At 32.5% G+C, this 24448-nt stretch overlaps 1 protein-coding gene across 1 annotated transcript; it reads right to left on the bottom strand.

Moving 5' to 3' along the window:
• Nucleotides 1-10056: 10056 nt before the first annotated feature.
• LOC149482643 (uncharacterized) lies at nt 10057-10659 on the bottom strand. Its single transcript, XM_089703588.1, has one exon. The coding sequence runs from the start codon at nt 10657-10659 to the stop codon at nt 10057-10059; it is 603 nt and encodes a 200-aa protein (XP_089559714.1).
• Nucleotides 10660-24448: the final 13789 nt, after the last annotated feature.

Genomic DNA, 24448 nt, shown 5'->3' on the forward strand with positions numbered 1-24448 from the left:
CGAATAGTATGTTAGTTACCTAAGTTGTTGTCGGTTTTGTTCACATATTAAATTTAGCTTAATTTTGACGAAGAAATGATCTAATTCTAAATGAATTCATATGGAAATTGATAAATAAATAGGTACCTAAATGAAATTTTGGAACATAACTCGGAGATGAAACTGAAAGAAAATTTTTAATTTTAATGCATGGACTCAGGCTTCCATCATATGTATAACTATTTCACAAATACTTCACAAAACAATGACACTTAATAGGCAAGGAGTTGCATCACAAGTTGACACAACATTTGGACAACGAAACCCGCGACTCATGCTATCTGACAGTATTCAACAATGGCGTTGAAATAAATGTTTTATTATAAAATAATCGAAGCGCGCCGGTAGCGAGGCTCTCCTTTGTGCTCATGTCACTAGTCACAACTCAAAACACTTGGGTTTAAGAGCTGTTGAGTATTTTCGTATGGTTTAATGGTTTTGCAGAACTATTATATCGTATTTAGTACCTAATATGTATGAGTTTTTCATATTTCTATTAAGTGCATAGATACATTTTATATTTATTCGAAAAAAAAATGTTTTCATATATGAATCACTGTGTCTAATACACGATCATTTGTTTAATAATCTTCCGTTAGATAATTAAAAACGTAAATTTCTTTTTCAACGATATACTTAGTATCCACATAATTCATGTGATTGGTATGTCGTATTAATAATCAAAAACCGCTGAACTGATTTTGTTGAATTTGTTGTTTTAATAATACAGCTAAATTATAGTCTAGAATAATCTTACTAAAACTTCTGCAAACTTATTTGTGTTTTTCAACAACAACCGCTTCATTTCAGACAAAAATATTTCCACACTAAAAACACACACCATCTCTTACACTATTTAAAATGTTTTTAAAAAACAGTATTAAAGGCTTCCGTATGCCATCGTTTATTTAGTCATTGTTGGTGGATCGCCTAATTGTAAGAGGCGGACAGACGGATAGAAGTAACGATGGGAAACCGAACGTTTTTGTGTTATTCAAATAAACATTAATTTGGATGATGGTAATTATGGCCGACGGTTGGATATTATTTATCTGTATTGACTAATTGGTTGGATCTTGGGATTATCGTTTGTGGAGAAATTAAGCGTTTATATGCTTATTTAAATGTATATATACGAGTTATACTATATTTAATACGAAAATAATTTAATTACCTATGTACAGAAACAAAATGAATGTATTTTTTTCTGATATTACAAATTCGTGATATTTACTTTCTTTTATTTTTTTAAGTCATAGAGTTACTAATGAATCATAGGTTATAAACATTTTATTACTTATGCATAATTATTATAAATCATAACTACTTTCATCTCCTATTTCAATCCGATAAGGGATGATATGTATTTGAAAAAACTGCACTTATTTGACCCTAGGTTTTTAACTATTCCAACCGATTTACCTTGAAAACGTTTTAAACAGCCAGAGGTTCACAATTAGGTATAATATGCGCATGAACTGCATGTATTGCAAAAAGCACATCATATATACCCAGTATAGGTACATACAGGATAAATGAAGATGGACACATGAGCATCCGCTGTCACATCCTCATAAGCGCAGGAAGACCGCAATCTGGACCCAATGGCGAACGGCCACCACGGTATATAGCGCAATTGATTCGTCCGTTGCAATGTACACTTTTATTATTATTGAGGATTGGACAATGGGCATGGATATATAAATTGGTTTAATATAGGTAGGTACATAGATGGGAAGAAATAGAAATAAGATATAAGTAATAGGTAACACTGCATATCTTTTAAATAAAATATAGTCGCATTACTTGCAACTTACACTACTGCCCGTCAAGAAAGGCTGAAGGAACGGTATTCTCCAAGATTAGGATCATAAATGCTACCCATCAGTGTCGAGGCGACGACGAGGCGAAGTAGAAGAAATTCTACTGTTAAAAGAAGGCGAATTATACATATTGGTAAGATTATAACTCTCTTCAAAAAAATTACTCATTTGAAAATGGCTTCAAAACCACAAATTGCAAAGCAAAAATAAAAATTATTGAAATCAATCTAAAAACGCAGAGCTCCACCAAAACATCAAGATCTTCTCGAACGTTCAAAGAAACGTCAAACTTGTATAACATTTCGCGCCAAAAAAGGCTGTCAATTCGCAACAGAAGCGGGAGCCCCACAGACCCACAATGTAATCAGGCGCGAAACTTATCACGTTATCAAAAAGCAAATCACCGAATCCTTTGATGTCGTCGCTAATTTGACAATTACGGGGAGACGGGCGCAATCGATTTCAGATTCAATAATAGGGTGGATGGAGTTTTAAAAGTTCAAATATAGACTGCGTAAATGTACTCCATTCTTTTTGAAAACAAATTGTAGAGGTATCTCGGATTAAGAAATTTTACATATTAAATGCTTTAAAGTAAAAAAGAAGATATTTTTTTTTTCTATCTTTAATGCATTTATGTGAACTTTCCGTTTTACGGTTTCATTTGTGTTTTTCTAAATAATACAAAAAATATCAAAAACATTTTTTTTCGCACATAAATCTAAAGTTTAAAGAAATACAATTTTCAAAGAGTTTCCTTTAAATTCCTTTCAAATTAATAATTCATTAAAGTATCAAAGCTACCAGTTCATGTTTTTGAACAAAAGCCCCTGATGGGCCACGTGTCTTTGAATCTAATCAAAATTTAACTGGATACCCTTCAGTCGTACTTAATTTGATAAACGGCTCAATTACACTACTTTTAAATTATAGATACTTGATACATTATCCTACTTGATGTCGTAAGCTTATTATAGAAACAATTTTGAATTATTTTCAGTTCAGACTTAAAACATTTTGATCTTACGGTGTAGATATAGGTATGGAAATAAGACGGAATCCAATTCTCAATGCTTATTACTTTCGTGCTGTTATATTTTATTTTATTCAATTACAAAACTACTGCAGTAATGCACCAACATTGAGTTAAGATGGTAACAATATCTTTATCTAATTACGAATTTGGAATATAATAACCAAGACTTACCGTAACAAAAAACTATAAACAAAAAATTTCATGCCTTGTTGAAAAAAAAAATTTGCAGAGGAAATAAATGTAATTAAAGATTTCTTTAATTATTATAATAATACAATAGTGCAAATTAATATAACTTCCACATTAATTTACCCAAATTCTCACGGTTAAAACAAACCGCCAAAAGAGCATTAACGCGTCTAACAATACGCGTCCAAATTAACTTCCATCATTCGCATACCAAAACAATTGCATTCATTTCAATACAGGACCAATAAAGCAAGCGAGAAATATGCCTACTAATTTCACCTACTGATCATCTTTCGCGAATCGTCCTTACAAATCGGTGCGCTTTGATTATTCACAAAGCCGCTTCCTTGCTCCGTTTCCTTTCCACAATGGTTCTTTTATTCAGCGGTATTTTGTCGAGCAATCATCGAGCGCATTATATGTTCATTTGGGGTTGCATTGAACAAGTATTCGGTGTCACTCGGTGTATCCGGCTGCATCAATTAGCCACAACACAATAGAGGCGCGATTTGCGTAATGCGTTTTATTTAGATTTCTATGGTGTTTTGCGCGCTGTTAATTTGTATTTTATCGCCGAATATTATACGGAAAAGACATTTTCCACTAACATAAATGTTTTTGGAAAACTAATCGTTAAGTTTTATTCAATCTATTGCCAAAAAAGATGGTGTATGAATGTCGCACAAAACATAACGTCTTTCGAAAATTACAAACGGTATGTGATGAAAAAGTGAACATGAGTGTCAGAAGTCCCTATTTGGTTAGGGACTTTTCACATCCGTCACACTGATTGTTTTTACTTTAGTGGCAAGTTGGTGATCAGCCTTTTATACCCTGACAGGCCGACAGACCTGGCTTTTTTGGTCATGAATACGTTTTAAACCTGAGACCTCCTAGTTACTAAGAAATATCAGCAGACTAGAAGTGGTTGGGTTTAAAATTTACATTGAAACTCAAAATCAAACATTTATTTATTCAATTATACTTCTTCTAGAAACACTTTTGAATCGTCATTACACATTTTTAACATTTACCACCGATTCGGAAAGCAGTATCTATGGAGAAGAACCGGCAAGAAACTCCATAGTTGCTCTTTTAAATCATCGCATTAATATTATACACGCAGCATCAAACTGAAATGATGAATATTATAATAGACTTTAAAACCCGTCGCTCATTAAAATGCTATATTATAAGAAAAAAATAAACAGTTAAGATTTGAACGCGCAATTCTGATCAACAAAAAATCATAATTGAAAATATTATAGAGCGATAAACCTAATCCAAGTCCAATCCTAATTTCATAAAGCGAAATTAACTCAACAGGAGTTTGTTTAAGGTGTCACCCGTTACTTTGATCATTTGCAACTTATTTCGCGTTCGCGTAAAAGGATTTTTCCTTTGTCAGCCCGCGATCGTGAAATGATTGACGTGCGATTCGCGCCGATATTACATTACCATTCCCTTTTTATCACTGTTGCTAAAATACTGCACGTGAATTGCAACCCTATTCTCATAGAAATAAGTTCCTTGATTTGGTAATCGGATTTTATCAAGTACCAATGCCAGTTCGCTTCTACGAGATGTTACAATTTCATCTGTTAAGACGATATTGTTGTGTCGTTACAATTTTCGTCTCTAATGCTTACGGAATAAGATTGTATGTGCGTATATTTGATGGGAAAGGCTCGTGTGTATTAGTGTAATAAGCGCTTGGCTTGTAGTCTTTGGAAAATGAGTTTCCTTGGCTATACAGGGGCGTAATTGTCGCGAAGTCGGCGCGTCTGATCCGAGCCGCGGTGCCTTTTGATTGTTTTTTACGGTGCTCTGTTTTTGTTGTCGTTCGATAATAGCAAATCGTGGTTATTTACGAGAATAGATACGAGGTTTTGTGAGTGTGGCTTAACATCAACACTTCATTAAAGTCTAGTTTGTTACTTACTCTGATATTACGTATTCTATTACGCTGATGGCACTGGGCTTTTTAATGCCAATGCTTGATTATTATACGTGTGAGATTTTTTGCAATATGATGTATCTAGTAATGAGCGATGTGTTTCGAAATGGTCATAGAAAATGACGATCGTAATAAGAAATTGCAGCTAGCTTTCCGTCCTCTATTTTGACACGAACTGCCAAGAACTTACTAGACTAACTAACTTACTAATTCTCTGCATGGATCTAAATTTTCAGTTATATAATATATGTAATATTCAAAAGGTGAACACCATAGACCGCTTCTACACAATCCATCAGCTAGGACTGTTGAAAACAAAAAATATATAATTGTTTGTTTGTTGTTCCCAAGAGGAATGTGCAAGATTAACTATAGAAGGAATGGAACCAAGTTGCAAACGGGCTTACAAAATAGCAATTACATTATAAGAAATGAGAGAAATCCTCACATATTTACTTTAACAACCAAGCGTAATTGACTGTTTGTATATATGTATCCCACAGATATCGTAAACAAAATAAGTAAAGTTTTAAATAGATGTAGTTTGTTTATGGCGAAGTATTTTTAATGTCTCGTTTTACAAATAGTTATTTTATATTGATAGTGTAACTACAATCGCCGACTTTGAAATTAAACTGCTTGACATTGTTAAATTCGAATTATCTTTATTGCAATCAACATAAGGAACATGGTAATAAATGACAATTAAATTCGTTTCTATAATTTATTTTTAAATTTATCAATGTTCTACTGTAACAATTATTTTACTTGTAAAATTAATGTAATACCTACCTAACTATTTTCATGCAACATTATTAAAACATTGCTTCTTATAATAAATAAAGCAGACGTCATCACAATAAAATTATGATCCTGTTAATCCTGTTCCTAATCCTTATGAAATATCAGAATACAAAGTAAGTAGTAGGTAGTAAGTCAGTGATAATCACGTCAAAATCGGTCCAGCCGTTGCAGAGATTAGCCGGAACAAACAGTCAGACAGACCAAAATTGTAAAAATTACTACATATTTTGGTATGCACCGTACATAGTACATACATCCATATGCATTTAGTAAAAAGCGGTTATTTTAATATTAAGTACCAGAAAATAGTTAAGTGCGTAGAACTAGAATGAGCTTTGCCTATCAAAAATATCTTTTAATTATTTTGGCGTATTTATAAATTGTAAAACACAAATCACTGCGTGAATTTCATCTGAAACATGCATTACAGTGTAGAATGCAACGTGGGAAGTAACAGGCTGTCATGTCCGTCTGTTTGTCTGTTGGATGTTTTTAAACAACTCCCAACTACTTCAACGAACGTGTCGCATTTCTACAGTGAGTGTAGGGTTGACAAATTTTGTTTTTAAGTTTGAATAATCTATTTAGGTACCAATACCTAATTGTTTTCTTATGAATTTTTGAACTGTTATTCTTTTATAATGAGACGAGATTTTTGGTCATTATCAATTTAGTACTTGTATCGATTATTTTCTATTCATTGGCTATCTTGCATAAGCGTTTCTTCATATAATATAAATAATAATAACACTCGACAAATAATAGTGTACCTAAAGACTCATCTAACATCTTGTAGGTCTAACAACCAATGATTATATTTTTTACAGTAAAAAGTGTTCAAAACTTATCTTTCATAAACATAACTTTATAAAACATTATACAAGACATCTATACGACCAAGAATAGCGCTACATTTACAATTAAAAAATACAAATAAAAATTTAATAAAATTACCACAAACTGGCAACCCTACCAAAAGATCGCGAGACGTCCGCGTTGACGTGTCTTTAAAACAGAGTAAATATAAAACATCTCATGTTACGAGATCGATTTTAAAACAATCAGCTCAGCCCGGCGCCTCCGGGCAAACAGGACAGACAAACGTACACACATCTCTGTTTGATGTATCGTAATTTATTTGTTGGATAATTAAACTATCGTTACACGTTAAACAATAATGTTGTATTTGAACCTTGTGGGTATTTTGTTTATAATTAAGAAAACAATAGAACTAATTATTAACGATAAAAATAAATCAAAGAAGAATCAGCAATTACAAGTCGTGACTTTGCTCGCACTGTATCTGTATATGTAGGATGGTAATTTTTCAATTGACATTTGATATGTAGTTTAAGAGCAAGAGACAATAAATATATATATTGATTCATAATTACCCTTATAATTACCTAATATAAAACCAATTAGAAATTGGGTTGGTACTAAAAATTTCTTTTTAATTCCTAAAAGTATAGTTCTCTCATTTTTTAATATTTTACATTTCAATTTTACAGCAAATATTACCAAACTTACGTTTGCATTTCTACAAGCTCCATGAATATTCATTATTAAATTACTCAACCACTTATTTATTAGGCATTTGCAGATAAAAAGTATGAAATGAACCCCGAACACTTATTTTATCACCTCAGCGAAGTTTGTTTACAATTACCATGCAAATTGAGTAAAAGAACATTGGATTCTAAAATGGCGTACGCAATAAATACGCTGTGTTCACGTAAAATATATTTCCTTGTACATAATGTATCGTGTTCCGTTTTATGAATCCCTATCAGAGCTTATCAAATTACTTTTCTACAATTCTCTATAAGGAAGTACACCTGTGGGTCAAAAACTGGAGCAAGTTAATAGCATATAGGCGATGGTAAAGCCATTTATAATCAAATGCCAACGATAAATAGCCGACTGTAAAACAATAGACAACAGCTAATAATGTCATAATAATGTAATTTTTGTTTGGCATAGATCAGTATAATGTAGATGCGACAAATCTTTTATGAAGTAGAGTGTAAAAATATTTTGTACGAACTTTTAACTCGTTTGATTATACATTATTTGATATTTGAATGCTGACCATTTTTTGGTAATTGTTTATCAATTTCCGAAATTTTACTTACTGAATTTGATTCTGAATATTCAAGAGGTTTTTTCTAGAACGATCTTATGAGAGTATGTTTATGTGTTACAATTTGAATTTAATCATACGAAATTAATATTTTGAATTGATCTGATGATATATTTAACTAAACCTCACAACTCAACTAATGAAGCCTGAACCAAAACCACATCTAAATATTTAATCTATGTATTACAGATACATTATTTTTATGAATAACCGACTGCTTTACCAAATATGGCAACATTCAACATAATGAGGTGTTTAAATACTAAGTCTGAACATGTGCATTCTAGCGCCTTTGTTATAGAATATAGACCATAAAAGTTCTGTTAATAAAAAATAAAATAGGGGAGGCCGGGGTTCAAAGTGCCGGGGGTAGGTTGTTCCGATTGAAATAGCTCCGCCAAGAAAAGAGATAGCAATAAGTGTGAAGTGCATCGCGAAATGTCATATCATCGCGCATTTGCGTCAGTCATTTTAGTGACGGTCTGCCCGCGTGTTAGCGTGGTAGTCGATTGGCGACACTCAAACATTACGTAAGTAAATTTTTTCGTCATCATACTTTTTGGTCTATTTCAATCAATTTTCTAGCTATTTGTGTGTTACTTGCTATTACTTATCTGTCGAGCAAACTATAGTGATTAACTTTTTAATATCGTTTTTGGCTTTTTCAAACGTATTCTATCATAATTGGATGTTACTTTAGAAAATGGAATTTGGGGTTCCAAGTTCCTCTGCTGGGGGGCTAGTTGTTCCGCGGAACAACCTGCCCCGTAACGAACAAGTTAATAATAAAATTAAAACTTTGTTTTAGGATGAGAAACTATAAACGAAAAACCGAACGGGGCAAGGTTTCATTTGAGCTTTTGAGCCTGAAGCAATCTTGGCGGTGCTTTTGGTAAAGGTTTAACCTTTACCAAAAGCACCGCCAAGATCGTGTGTAACAACTAAGCGACGAATAAGAAAATCAGCAATACTGACAGATACGCCTGAAAAGAATGCTTTGGCTGAAGAAAAGGCAAGAAAAGTAAAGAGCAATAGTAAAATAAAGACGAAGGAAGTTGAAAAAAGAGTCAGAAATAATAAAGTAACTGGTAAAAACAAGCGAAATTATAAAGTGGCAAGTAAATCCGCAAATGTTAAAGAAAATGTGAAAAGGAAACTACTGCAAGAAGATAATCATGGAAGTGATAGTGACGAAGAGACAAGAGACCATGGAATGGTATTATCTAATATATTGCAATTTATATTCCAACTTACGACCAGGTGAACAATGGATTGAATGCGTCATGTGTAAGAATTGGGCTCATTCTAAATGCCTGAAATCTGAAGATGTTCATTCTTATGTTTGTCAAAATTGTAATTCTGACGACGACTCTGAATATTTTTTTAAGTTACTGAAATGGATCTGTTTTTCCAGAGTAGGTTATAAGTTTAGATTATTGATCTCAGTAAAGTCATTGCTATAAGACTGAATTAAGAAACTATAACTCAAAATGTTAAAATTTGTTATTTTTTGTGTTTTCATTAAAATAAATAATTTTGTTTTTTTTTTTGACAAGCAATCGTTTGTCAAAGTTGATTGAGTAATATTAAAAATGTTTATTATTCTAAAATCTATTAATTAGGTTGAACTACACTTGTTATTATTGTATGTTTGCAGTTATGTTCATTACATTTTTTAATTTTGTTGAAAAGTTTGTAAAAAACATTAAGATTTTGTACTTTTCTAAATAAAACTCTAATAAATATTCAATTATACACCTAATTTATTTTATATAATACCTTTCCAACTAATACTACGTTATTAGGGACTGGAGTTGATAAGCGGAACAACTTACCTCAGCTGAGGAACAACCAGCCCCTTTGTGGGGCGAGTTGTTCCTTGTCGACTTTTTGCAGAAAAAATATCCTGAGCAATAATATATGCTTATTTCAAAGAACTTAAGTTTACAATTTGAAACAAGGATAAATTATGCACCATTTTATATAGGAATTTTTTTTTTTTTTTTATACTTAGATAGGTGGACGTTTGACCCCAGTCCCACCTGATGGAAAGTGGTGACGAGATCTAAGGTGGTAAGTCACGCCCGCCTAGAAAGTGCCTGTTAATTCGTCTCTTGAAAATTCCCATGTTGTACCTCTCTGGAAAGATGGACGCCGGCAGAGAATTCCACTCTTTGGCAGCTCGCATTAAGAAGGAAGACGCAAAGCGTGCTGTGCGTGCAGTCGGCATTTCTACCAGATAAGGGTGGTATCCCGCCGTACGCCTGGACGTCCTTAGGAAAAAAGGGGAAGCTGGGATAAGGCCATGCAATTCAGTTGCACATTCCCCGAAATGGAGTCGATAGAAAACTGAGAGACTGGCGATTTTGCGGCGATGACCAAGGCTCTGAAGCCGGTTTTCGAAAAGCTGGTCGTTTCCTATAATTCGCTTGGCACGACGTTCCATAGCATCAAGAACTTCGAGGTGACATTTGGCGGTGCCTGCCCAGAGGTGGCAGCAGTATTCCACACAAGATCGAACTTGAGCTTGATAAAGAGTTAGAAGCTGTTCAGATGTGAAATACTGCCGCACCTTAGCTAGTATGCCAAGTTTTTTAGCTGCGAGTTGAGCTTTGGACGTAATAAACTGGCCAAAGTTGAGGGTTGGCGATAGTGAAACTCCAAGCATTTCTAAGTTGTCGGCTAGTTCTATCGACACGGCTAGTTGCTCGTCTTATTTTACGCACTACAAAACATTCAAATGAAATAAATTGAAACTTACATAATATGTACATAATGAGCGCACCTTTAGTTGAACATCGTGTACTTTATTTCGTTCAGGTGTACAATAAATGATATTCCAAACACATGCATGTTAAATTAGTAGAAATGTTGTTTTATAATTAAATTTAAAAGTGAAAATGCAAATTGGAATGTCTATTTGCTGGGGTTGTAATAAATCCTTTGTACCTTTTAAATAGATAATAAATACTTACTTATATTTAATTATGTTGTACCCATCGCAAGTAATTTATAACAACAAGACATGAAAGTAGAGTTTTTTCTTTAGAAAGAGAAACATTAGGATTGCATTTAGATTGCGTTTATTTTATATAGTTTACTAGCTGTCCCTGCAAACGTTGTTCTGCTTATCACTTAGGGGTATGAAAATTATATGTTGTTCGATTCCCAGACCTACCCGATATGCACACAAATTCAAACACCGCGACGCGAGAATTTTATATCTTACTTCCATTTAAAACAGATGTTTTGGGAAAAAATAATAAAAAATAGTATTCTCTCAAAAGGATTGAATAGCCGAATAGGCACCTAGGCGAAAGCTATTCTTGCTTGTTGCTCCTGAACTTACACTATCTACGAGAAATCAACTTCAAAAAAAATGTAACATCAAGAAAATCGATTAACGACGCAGCCACGCGCCCGATCTCTACGAAAAACGTGGCACATGCCAAAAAAGCCGTTACACAAAAAAATACCATCATCATTCCCCTCCCAATAATCATGACATGTAAATAAAGTTCGCGTATGCAAAAAACTTTAATCTGTATTTAATTAAAAGGAAATGAAGTCATCTCATATAATTACAAGGTGGGCGGTGGTGAGCCCAGTAATGGCTTGGTAATGAAAAGATGCCCGCGATACAAACTTTGGACACCTGTCAAAGCGTTTTAGTGATTAACAAAAAATAGAGTGTATTGTTCGTAATTAAGCTTTTATTTTAATAGCAATAAGATGAATAAGGGTGTGCAAGTTAACAGGAGACACTCGTTATTTTCATCGCAAAGGCATTCGCACAGTTCCATCTTGCCACGCCAAATGACAGTGGCATATTTTACTTTTACAATAGATAATATATAATATGTCTAAGAATATAGGAAATAATTACACTGATAAATGTGTAGTGAAATTAATGAAACATTTAACTAACGTAGGTATATAATAGAAAATACACAATGAATCTATCTACGAGTTAAATTAAGAGTCAAAAAAAAGTATTTTTCTGTTATATTTTTGTACTTATAACAAACAGAAAACACATCATATTTCATAAGATTAATAAGATTTAACAGCTCTATTATCTTGAATAGTAAAATATAATATTACCAATGACCTTATAATATTGAAGTAAATTGTTGAACATAAATAATTTATACAATTAACTGTTTATTATTACAAACATATTGGCGCAGACTACAATAGTCCATTTAGTGTAGTCAAGCAATTCGTTATGTTGGTTAATACGTCGTCAAACTGACTTTAATTTAACAAGCCTTCTGTAAATTATATATCTAAGTATACTAATTTGAAACATCGTAACATAAAACCTTTTTGTATTCCCGCCAATAAAATACTTTTGTTATTAGGTACAGATTATAATTATTGAAACTAAATAAGTTATAACAAAAACAGGTTCAATCTTCTGATTAAGATGACTATTAAAATTATAACAGTCGACAAAACCGTCGCCACAAAGCTGTTTAATATGATGCCCTACTCAAAAAACAATATCTATTAAACCCACCAAAATCTGTTTGTCATCCTTGACAGTGAAACTTAGAAAAAAACATGGCGCCGGCGCGTGAGAACCGCCAAAACCGAAAACTTTTACAGAAACAACAGTAACCTAATATTTTATACCGCAAAAAGTTTTCATATAATAACGGAAGTGTATCTGAGTGTTTATTTAGGCACATCTCGATGTAATGGAGAATAATATTTAGCCATCTTGTCGCAAATATTTTCGAAATGTTTTTACAGTAAATATTGGTGATGGTAACCCTATTTAGGCGCCATTTCGAAATGTCACTTCTATTATTTTTAATCATTTAGACCAATTAGTTGACTGAAATGTTTATTGTTTGTTTCATATCGCTAAAAATGCATAAAATTATAGTTTAAAATAAGTTAGTTCTCTAAACTACAAACATTTTACAACCGTTAAATGACAAAATAAATATCCAAACAATTTCTTAATATTTCTGTTGCTTTTTTAATTAGTGCATGGTATTCAATTCCATACTAAGAAATAGTTATTATTTTATCTATATCTATATAATCGGTACAAACTATTATAAAAATACAGGCTATTTTAAGACGAATAGATGCGGATGTGCAGGCGCCGTCATTACAGTTGGAGCTCGTCTATGTAGGACTGAAATACTATATGTCTCAAGTCATAGGCGGTAACGAATAATTGCAATTGATTTTAGAGGATTAAGATATTTAGAATTAATAAATTGTAAAAAAAATGATAATAAACTTTTACTTTTCTTGAAATTTTAAATAATAGATAGTCTTGTAGGTATGTCTCAGCAATGATAGAATATATAATAGATACGATTTAAAAGTATGTAGATGCAAAGTTTTTAAGTAAATGCTTCGTGTTTTAATTTCATTTCATTATTTAGACAGACAATTTTCAGTTGTTGTTATAGAAAAATAATCAACTACCTACTACAATTTCAAAAAGCTGTATGTACAAATAAAAAGACTGGAATCATTTTTTCACAAATAGCGGTTACAATTACCAGTAAAAAAACACTACGCTATACACTATTCAATTGTACCACAAATCTCCTGAAATCCGATCAGCCAGGTTAGAGGTGAACTGTCTGCGCCGACGTGACAACCAAATGAACTTAGGTACACTGTCAACGCACGGTTAAAACATAAGTAATGTATAGTGTTACCAACACTCAATATTGTTAGAATCGTAATTTTAACACATCTTATTCAGACTTTAAATTGTTTATTCAGAAATTAACTTGATATCCTAATTATGGTACAAAGCGAAATATATTCAAATGCTTTTGATAAATTAATAAAATAAATTTTGTCAAATTTCGTAATTTTTCATTAGTGGTATTGAACTAGGATTTATATCAGACTAGCGGTCCGCCCCGGCTTCGCCCGTGGTACATATTTCGCAATAAAACGTAGCCTATGATCTTTCTCAGGGTCTATGTCTGTGCCAAATTTCATCAAAATCGGTTGAGAGGTTTAAGCGGGAAAGCGTAACAGACAGACAGACAGACAGAGTTACTTTCGCATTTATAATATCAAACGTTGTTCTGCCCAGACACTCTAATACAGTCGACAATCGACATAATATAACAAACTCAAACATTTATTTATTCAATTATACTTCTTATAAAAGCACTTTTGAATCGTCATAACATTTTTTAACATTTACCGATTCGGAAAGCAGTAGGTACCTATCAATGGAGAAGAACCGGCAAGAAACTCCATAGTTGCTCTTTTAAAATCATGTCAATATTACAATTTAATTCTAATATACGTAACCTTGTATGTAACTAACACATATTACTATAGTTGACGCATGACGGGTCAGTCAGGATAATTTTATACATACAGGTCTATCTAACATAATATAGGTAGTACAGCCTAATTACAACGCTACCGTGAGCAAACACGCTAATTCTAATGCCAAATCCAAACTAGGTCGAAATCAACGGGCAAACAAATTAATGCTTAGCAATTCCACCAAACAGCGAACCGGTCATCGCACAACCCTTCGAATATGGCCGTTGAATTATTCATGTACCACAGTAGCTAATTGTAATGAAATTTATGCCCCCACCCTCCGCGCCGTTTACTCTTGATGTGGTTGGGGCTACATGCCGCTGTGACCGACTGCGGAAGAAGGGTTATGGTTTTCAAGTTTCTTTCAAAACCATTGATTGATAGAGTGAGAAAAGTTTATGGTTTCTACAAATATTTTAAGTGCACTGCTGTGTATTGCAACTCCAAACAAGATTGGAATGGATTTTACAGGTACCTATAGTTCAATTTTTGAGGATTTTCCGCATTCAGTTTTTAAAGAAGTTTCATATTAGGTGCATGCTGCAGTTAAAACTTGTTTAACAAATGAGTTGTGAATTACCGAACATAAATTTGACGTCGTTTCATTATACGACCAATATGTTTATGAATGCATAGTAAAGAATAATGCGCTAAAATCCATTACAAAATATCACATAAAATGTAATAATAGTCACAAAAATACAATATACCTCATTATTTATTTAAAATATTATAAAAATATATATATTTAAACGCTGTAAAATTTTAAACAATACATAGCGTAAATCTGAGCTGTAATATGTCAAAAAAGACAGGAAATAAATATATCCGGGTGTAATTATGTTATTGTTCTTATGTTTAACAAGTGGTTATTATGTACTTTGAATTATGTATTAATCACGCTTTATTTTTAATGTGTTATTACTTGTCATCATAAAATTTCATAAAATAGCCTATAAATCATAAGCCGGTCATAACTTGATATAAATAATTGTTTTGTTTGTACTCAGTTGTTGTTATTTATAAGAATTACTTCCGTGGTCGACGATGTGTTACGAATATTTGTTTAGATAAAAATCTTTATGTACAGCTTTTATAATTGTTTCATTCAATGATTTTCTAAATAAATATGGAACGAAATTGCAAGATATTTATTTTAGTTGCCATTACATTTCCTCAATATGTATATTTTTTATCCCAATACAAACCAGGTGTCATCCGATGCGAACGGCTACTACCTATACTATATTATACTAGATACTATATGTTCTAACTTCTAGATGATTGATAAAGGTTATCAACAAATATTCAAATTTCTCTTTACAATGCAAGGTCACCTTTCTCTACCTTTCGCATAAAAAATAAGTTTTTTTTTTTTAATAATATCAACTCATATCTGCGTCATGTAATCCCAGTCTTACATCAAGCGTTAGAGAACGAGCGAGTCTTATTATTTTATTAGTTCACGCGCGATTTAATCACGATTGTTGGTTTTGGTAAGTTAATAAGCGACAACGGGTTGGGGTCCAAATGACAATTTGGCGCAGCGAGAGGGTTACGTACTTTAGTTGTAATGGCGGGCTGGCGCCAATATTTTGTGCAAAAACCTGCAAATGCTCTAATAATGTATCCTTGTACTAGATGGATCTTAACGGCGCCATCCAAATTGTGATAAATTATTATTAAATGGCACTTCATTAATTTTAAATGCAAATTATGTGAATTGACTTCTAATTAATGATTGAATAAATGATGTGTCATAAAATGAGTTATCCATACATTTTACTACGAAAACATGTAATATGTAAATATATTTACCTGTGTCTAACAAACTTCTCCGTCAAAAATGTTATCTTATCAACGTTAACCAAAATCGCTACCAAAATACATACCTTTCACAGGAAATTACTTAGTGTAAGCTCAATATTGGACGAGGGCAAAAAATCGAAGACATTTTGAAAGCTCAAAAGACATCTTTTAGAGATCTCAACAATAGATACAGTTCAATGGGGTGTCGCCAGACCTTTTTTAATACGACGTTACAAAAATGTGTTTCGCGCGTTTTGTACGCGTTGGGGTAGTTTCGACCTAGCACCCTGCACATTAAGGGTTGTGTTTTTAGCAAGGAATGTTTATGGGAAGTTGTGATAAGTAATTTTGAGTAGAGTGGGGCGTTATCGGTCGGTTGTGTCCATCTATTTACTAATGACTTCCGGGCTCCGGCGTCAGGTGCGACCTCCCCGTCCTATTTTTTCGAATGAACCCTGATGAAACGTTCGTTTTTAATTTACGAAATGATCTAGGATTGTCGTGATGGATAAATTCGATACTGTTTAATGTTGGAATAACGAAATTTTGTAGAATCGAAAATAATGTTAGGTTACAAACAATCACAAAAGGTGATTTTTCTAACCACACATTGATAACTAACTTGTACTTCTAGATACTTAGCATTCTTTTCATACTTACCAACAAAGAATTTATTTAATTTTTTATTACAAAAATACTTACTGTCATAGTTGTTAAAATTAAAACTCAATTTGATTGCCAACACATCCAGTAGGTACCTATCTAGATTTTATCTTGCACCTACGGGAAAAGCTTAATTTATAGATAATTAAGGTTGTATTATTTATGTACTTATTTAATATTTTCTATTATAAGTTATCTTTAATATCTATAATCTAACTGTAGCATGGCACCTGGAATAACTTGTCCATCTATGACTTAGGTAACGTTCGTTGTTATAAATATTACCTCAACATAATATTATACAAATATGTACATACCTACTTATATAATTTTTTATAGACCGTATAGCATAGAATTGAAGACACAGCTGAGACTTACAAATTTAAAACACTTTTTAAATCGGTTTCCTTATTCTATAAGTTGATCAATCGGTCCTTAAATAAGTTAACTATGGAAATAAGATAATTAAGTAAAGTAAAAGTAAAAAGTAAAGTAAAAAATTATTTATTCTTTAAGACACGTACATCAGTCATAATACATACATTATTACATAGTACTTAATACATACATTATTACAGTAGGTATTAATTAATCTAGGTAGGTACATAAAATGATTTGACATTACAATATAATATATAGAACATTTACCTAACAAAATTTATAGTCCCCTATGTACCAAACATACAATGCCAAATAGCTTCTAACAACATCAATTTAACGGGACCATATCAATTACACTACAAAACCAAACTAAACTGAACTCTACTAACACACATTAGAGTACAATTTTCAATACCAACTCTATACAGTACTGGGGTATCGCTTACAAAAGTACCTAAAGCTATGGGCGGGAAATTGTGCTCTATCCCACTGGAATATAGGCGGGTTTGGTGTGAAATCGATTTAGAAGAAGTAAGGTATCAGTTACAGGATTGGCTGACATTGACTCCGCCTACCAAGTAAGTACAATATGATCATAGATATTGGTGACAGATAGATATAATAAAAGCACTTATAGCATCTATAGACACTCCTTATCAATCCTGGAGCTTTGGCCTTTGAGCTAAATAAATGTACTTTCTATTGATTTCTGGTACAAGTTGTTTAAATCGAAATTGAGTAACACCGTAAAAATAATTAAAGTTAAATTCAAAACTGAAAACATTTACTAAACTATAATTATCATTATCATGTATGTACACAACCTAAACTAACAAATTGTAATTAGGTACCTAATAAATTTTTAATAAGTAGGTACCTACTACCTCTTACCACCTAGGTATTTAAAATGTCGTTACTACCTATAAATGGTGCCCTAGGGGCCTAGATACAATAAAAGAAGTCAAGGAAGGCAATATAGAAGATGGGAGGATGATATAATATAAAGGAGGTGGCAGGACCATGCTGGACGAGCCGACGAGGAGTGCAAGAAATAGATCGATGTGGAGAATTCTTGGGGAGGCCTATGCCAAAGAGCAAGACAATCATAAAACCGGTGTCTAATGCAAACAATAATATTTTAATACGATGTTGCTTACATAAACTAACATGTTCAATAATACTTACTTAACTAAGTAGTTTTTAAGAAGAAATGTAACATTTAGATTGTTGATAAAGGCTTTATTTATTTATTTATTACTACCTATATACTACCTAATTATTTTATTCTTATTCTTATTCTAATCAGCAAGAAACCCAATTCGTAATTTTTTAAGTCAATTATTAAAATCATCTGTCAAACTTCCAAATCATCTTCAATACATTTTGATTGATAATAGCTAGACAAAATCGATTAGCAACGAAAATAATCGATTGCAATTATTAGTGTTCAAATAGTTTAGAACAGGCTATGACGTCATGCGTTATTAACAAAAAAAACTACTCGGCTATACCTATAGGTACCTACCAATCAAAGTAGGTAAACAATACCTACTACGTATTATGCAGCAGTAGGTAATCAATCTCAAACGTTAGTAGGTATAATGTAAGTAACAGTTAGATTTTTAAGGATTTTTAAATATTAGATAACAACTAGTTTTAAATATTATATGGCTTATACAGAAATGTTATGGAAGAAAATAATAAGCAACGCAAGTTCAAAGGACGTCTTTTCAAATATAATTATTCAAATATTTAATTCAATTCAACTATTTTCGTTTAAAAATATTAATATTTCGAAACTCATTTTATTGTACCTACGATTATTAAAATAACTACAATGAAACGTCATTCAATTGATACTAAACACAATAATAGGCCAACAATAAAAATAATTTAATACGCATGAGTAATAAAAATAAATATCCGAACATCAACAAACAAAATTATAATAAGGTTGAGAGCGTCAATTAACAGTTTGATGTGTTTAGAGATCCCTAGGATATTGTTTCCTATGTACAATTTCTAATGTTCTGCTACAAAAACTAAACAAATGTAGATATGAGTAGGTAGGTACTCACTCTAAGTACCTACCTACACTTAAATTTTAATTAAATTAATACCTATAGATATTTCGAAATTAATTTGATATCGTAAGGTACTAATAATTTTACAATTAGTTTGTTTATTCACAAAAATAATACTCAACGATGACGATACTCGACGATGTAGAGTACTCTACCTAATTATTACATTATCTAATAATACTTAATTTCATGCAAGCAATCTGTTCATCGTAATAAATGATATAGATAACTATAGGCATATAAAAACTTATACAAGACGCGGCATTCATCTCCACGGAACCCCCAAATAATTTAATCAATTCTAACATAATCATGTTGCCGGTCACGCACGGTCCAGTTGAAATAACACAGCATCCACACTCTCATCCCGTTGTCTATGCGCCGTACGTGACCAGAGACAATAACTGGCCATAGACACTGACCACAGATAAGTATGCTCAAGTGTCAAACTGAGTAAAGAATATTTTTTTGTATTCAGTATCAGTAGCATCTGCTTTGAAGAAAGTACTTGAATGCCGTATTTATTTTGATACGATCTTTTTAATTAACATCTGCGCGACCAGTTGCTTTACAAAGATATTATTTATGTTTATTTTATTAACTATTTTATGTTTTGGTGCTTGGTCCTTTAATGTTTATGGAAGATTTGTATTATTTAGGGAAGCACCTATGAATCTGTAATTAAAATAAACTACTAATAGCTCCATCTATTGATACCTATGTTGTAGGTACCTATACTAGTTTAATGTTACTGTAATTTATTGCGATTTTTGTGAACTCAGATATGAAGTTAAGATACTACCCGTACTTATCTGTATCTTTAAATTAATTATTTATATGTTTTATGCTATATAATTAGTATAATAACTATTAGATATAATACCTAATAGCTAATAACTATTCTCTATAGTATTTATGAAATAAATTGAGTAGGTATACGAGTGAAGTGTATTTCAAGTTCATTGACCATGCCGTAATTTAATCCTCATTATAAATAAAAGGTTACCAGCTCAAATAAGTCTAGATTTAGGCTAGTCACAAAAAATCACTCCAGCACCCTTCAGCGTGATAATTGTTGGCAGTTGAAGAAGCCTGTCTGCTCTTTGCCTAACGAAGCCACTTACGAGACAGGCATCTGCCCGTCATCTTCAACGAGTTTATGCTCTATGGTAACGTCTGTATTATTTTTTATCTGTGGTGGCGATGCTACTGTCATATTATACAGCCAAGATGTTTCTTTTTTTTATTGACGATTGATTGAATAACTGCAAACTAAACTTTTACAAGTAATAACAATTACTAGACTATGGAAGTTGTGTGACTACAATTAGTGACAAATAGATAGTAGGCATCTTGAGAATAATATCTATGACTTTTGATCTATGTAGAACAGTTTTAGGTAGGTACTTACACATATCCAATTTTCGTGTTAGTGTAACCACTAACCGCACTCCTCCGAAGCGTATTTCCAAACTATACAAGGCCAGCACGCAACGGTGTGAAACTAATCACGTTTAGTTTGGAAATAACTTTTTTACAAAGTTCTTCCAATCTATACAACAGCAGTACGCAAATACTCGCGTATACTTTGTAGTGAAGTAAGTAAGAATAGCGTTCCAAAACATACAGCGCCAGTACGCATACGGACTAATCGTGTATGTTTCGGAGTAAGCGCGGCGTTTTTCCATTGCTCGCGTTTATATTATTGTATTGCCTTTTTTAAATCTATTATTACAATGCATACACGAATGTTGCGTACTGATCGTGTATAGTTTGTATCGTGGATGCTTGCGTCTTCGTTCCCGACTATACTACACGACTTACTTACAATTGACAATAGTGAGTAAAAGTAAAAATCTAATAATTTGGAAAATCCAAAAGTGCACGCCTCATAATTTTTTTTAATAAATATTTATTAATTATTATTTTTGTTTATTTAATAACAATTAAACCACATCGAATCAGACCCTGAAAAATGAAAGGGTTCTATTCCTGAGCATACTCAAGCGTAAGAGAAAAAAAAAGACTCGATTAGTAAAGTATTTCGGTCGCTATCGTGTTAACAAGAAAAAGGATCCGCACATACAGACACACGGACGTCCAAGACAGAACTTTTTTAAACTGTTTTTTAACTAGTTTAAATAACAAAAATGACATCAAAAATATCATGAACGTTAAAAATAGTGTTTTTTCTTAATATGTGTGTGTATGTATTATCTTACAAGTGCAATGTATGATACATAAAGACATTTTAAGTTTGAAAAATCAGATGTTTTGCGCGAAGTGACAGTAGTACCCACCTCAACGCTTCGCTTATGAGGCGTGCAATATGTACTTAAGTCCAGAAGAAGACGGTTGCGAGGCGACGGAGTCCCGCTTTGCGGGGCTCCTATTTTTGTGTAGTTAAAAAAAACACGAACCTAACCTAACCCACATTATCTGTTACCTACCCCTTATCTGTTAGGTACCTATTTATTTGCCTAAGCTTACATAATAATATTTTTATTCCATATTTTACTGAATCAAAAATAATCAAGGAGAATAAAAGTAGATAGATATAGCTGTACAAATATATGAATACCTGTTTATTTATTATTTCGTTCAAGTGTAAGTAGTGTAGTATATTTGCGTACTGATCGTGTATAGTTTGGAACGAAGACGCAAGCATCCGCGTTACAAAGTATACGCGATCAGTACGCAAAATACGTGTATATATTGTAATCACAGACTTAAAAACAGCATTACAATATATACACGAGCAGTTTCCTATGGTTGCGTTCTGGCTATGTATAGTTTGGAAAGACGCTCCTCCGAAACTGCTTGACTGATTTTTTTATTTTTCTTTTGTGCACAATAGGTAATTTAGTCTAAGAAGAGGAAAATATTTTCATACCGCTAAGTGATAAGGGTGTCCTAGTAGAACTATGATTCAGATTGCCAAGTAATAATTCAATGATCAATATAAGTAAATAGATACCTATAGTACCTACTACCTATGTTGGTAGGTACATCATTAGCATTCAGCATTCATAAATTAATGACAACAAAACTGGTGTAGTTCCCCATGTCGACGGTACAATATGGGGATCAGTAATGATAGATATCCTGTCTGTTTATCTAAATTATAATCATATATACCTATGCATACGAATATACGAGAGTTAGGTATATGTTATACCTACCTACTATTTAAGTTATAAATGATCAAATATATTATAGACATACCCAAATCCTTATTCCTTACTAATATAAAATATTATACCTAAACGTAAGTACCTACAGGTATATTTTAATGTTTATATTTCTATTGTGTATGGCTAGAGAGTAATAATTGATATAAGCTACTTTGTACCGCGGTGAAACGTCGCGTTACCACTTACCTACCATGGGAATTTAAAATTGAAATTACATGAACAAATACGTGGGCGGAAAAGTATCAAGAGCGTGATTAAATAATCACGCCAAAAGAAACATTTTTAGCAGAGGTTAACGGACAAATTAAACTATTATTTACTTATGCCTAAATTATAACTATTTTCATATCGGTATATCTCATGTTATGTCGTCGCTACGCTCTATACTACGTCCGCGTCGTTATAAAATGTTCAATCAAAAACAGTACGGTACACCTAGCGCCATCTAGGACGTTCAAGGGAAATTAATGCTTTCTCAGAGTTTTGTTTTGCTCACAAATCAGAGAAATTGAGTAAAATTTGTTAACAGTTTCTAAGCACATTATAAATAGATACCTATATGTAGTTCTAAACTGACTGTGTGTTTTATAAACCATTTTAAATAGACCTAGGTATTTTATAATTTAATCAGTATTTTTATTCTATATCTAGGTATTCTATAATCTTTGTTATCTAGTATCAAGTTGGTATATATTTAATGTAAGTGTGTATAAAATATATTAATTAATCATAGTAAAGAGGACCAGCATATTAAAAACATAAATCGCAATTAATTAAAATAAACTGGAGTCAATAACTTGACTTCACAAAATATCATTGATTCCTAGTAGGTATATAATACCGTAAATTCAAAATTCATTGAACAGTTACAATAGAGAGTAATACGTCCATTCAATTATACGTTACACAACTTAAATAACAGTTACAGTGCTCACCCTAACGTTACAACATGGCGACATGTCAACCGCCATAATTACTATAGACAATGTTTTTTTTTTTTCTATAAGGCATAGAGCTCGGAGTCGAACGAAACCTCTTTTGTAATTTATTACAATGTGATTTTACAGAAAGGCATCGATACAAAAGATGTACATAGCTGGGTGTAAAATAACATTTTAAATGAATCTTTTCAGAGGGGTGCCATAATAGGTATTGCGAGCTCTCGCTACGCGTGACGCACCCTCTAAGTTGAAATCAAAATGTTGTATTTTAACACACGAGGTGACTGGTCACAGAAAGTTAACGAATAAAGAAAATGACTTGTTTAATTCGCAATATTACTTTAATACTATAGTAAGTACCAACGTTTATATGTAGAGTCATCTCATAGTTTGCTAAAATCTTCAAATAATCTTGCATTTTCTTCTATAACATGAAAACACAAGACATCGAAATAAAGCCAAAAGAATTCTAAGACGAACAGCCGGAGGAGGACTTGTTTCAGGAGTTAACATCAGTTATTAGACTAATCTCTTCATAAGTAATATTGTGAAATCGAAATTAATTATTAAATATCATTGTAGTAACTATCATGAGAAGAATAAACGACACCAAATAAAAAAAGTCCAGTGAAGTCCTCATCACTCCACAGTTAAATCGTATCGAGGGTACCTACGTGAGCGTTCACAAACGAAGTTACACAGTCAAGTAGATAACGAGTGCCCTCTATTGTGTCCTACACGTAATGCACAGAGTACGTAACTTTGTTACCGGCCGCCGGAGCGCATGCTAATGCCTTGCGAAAAAATTAAAAAAAAAAGAATGTCAGAGCTACGCGATGGCGCGCGCGGCAAATGAATTTCAATTTTTGTGAAAAACGAAAGAGTCGGCCGCGGCGGGATGGTGGTTAATCGACCGGGACGAGTGCAATAAAAATGAGAATCCTAAACGATATCCAGTGGATTAGTTTCACATATATATAGAATGTATCAAATTACTATAATAAATTATTATGAAGTAGGCATATAATATCATTACATCGAAATTCGAAAGTGTAAAATCG

This window comes from Colias philodice, chromosome 14 (genome assembly GCF_061535455.1).
Source record: "Colias philodice isolate Cphi_HAF_F1 chromosome 14, ilColPhil1 Martin Lab GWU primary, whole genome shotgun sequence".
In the NCBI taxonomy this organism is placed as follows: Eukaryota; Metazoa; Arthropoda; class Insecta; order Lepidoptera; family Pieridae; genus Colias; species Colias philodice.

Coding starts and splice junctions, on each gene's coding strand:
- LOC149482643 (XM_089703588.1), bottom strand. CDS start 10,659: ATGCTTGGAGTTTCACTATCGCCAACCCTCAACTTTGGCCAGTTTATT.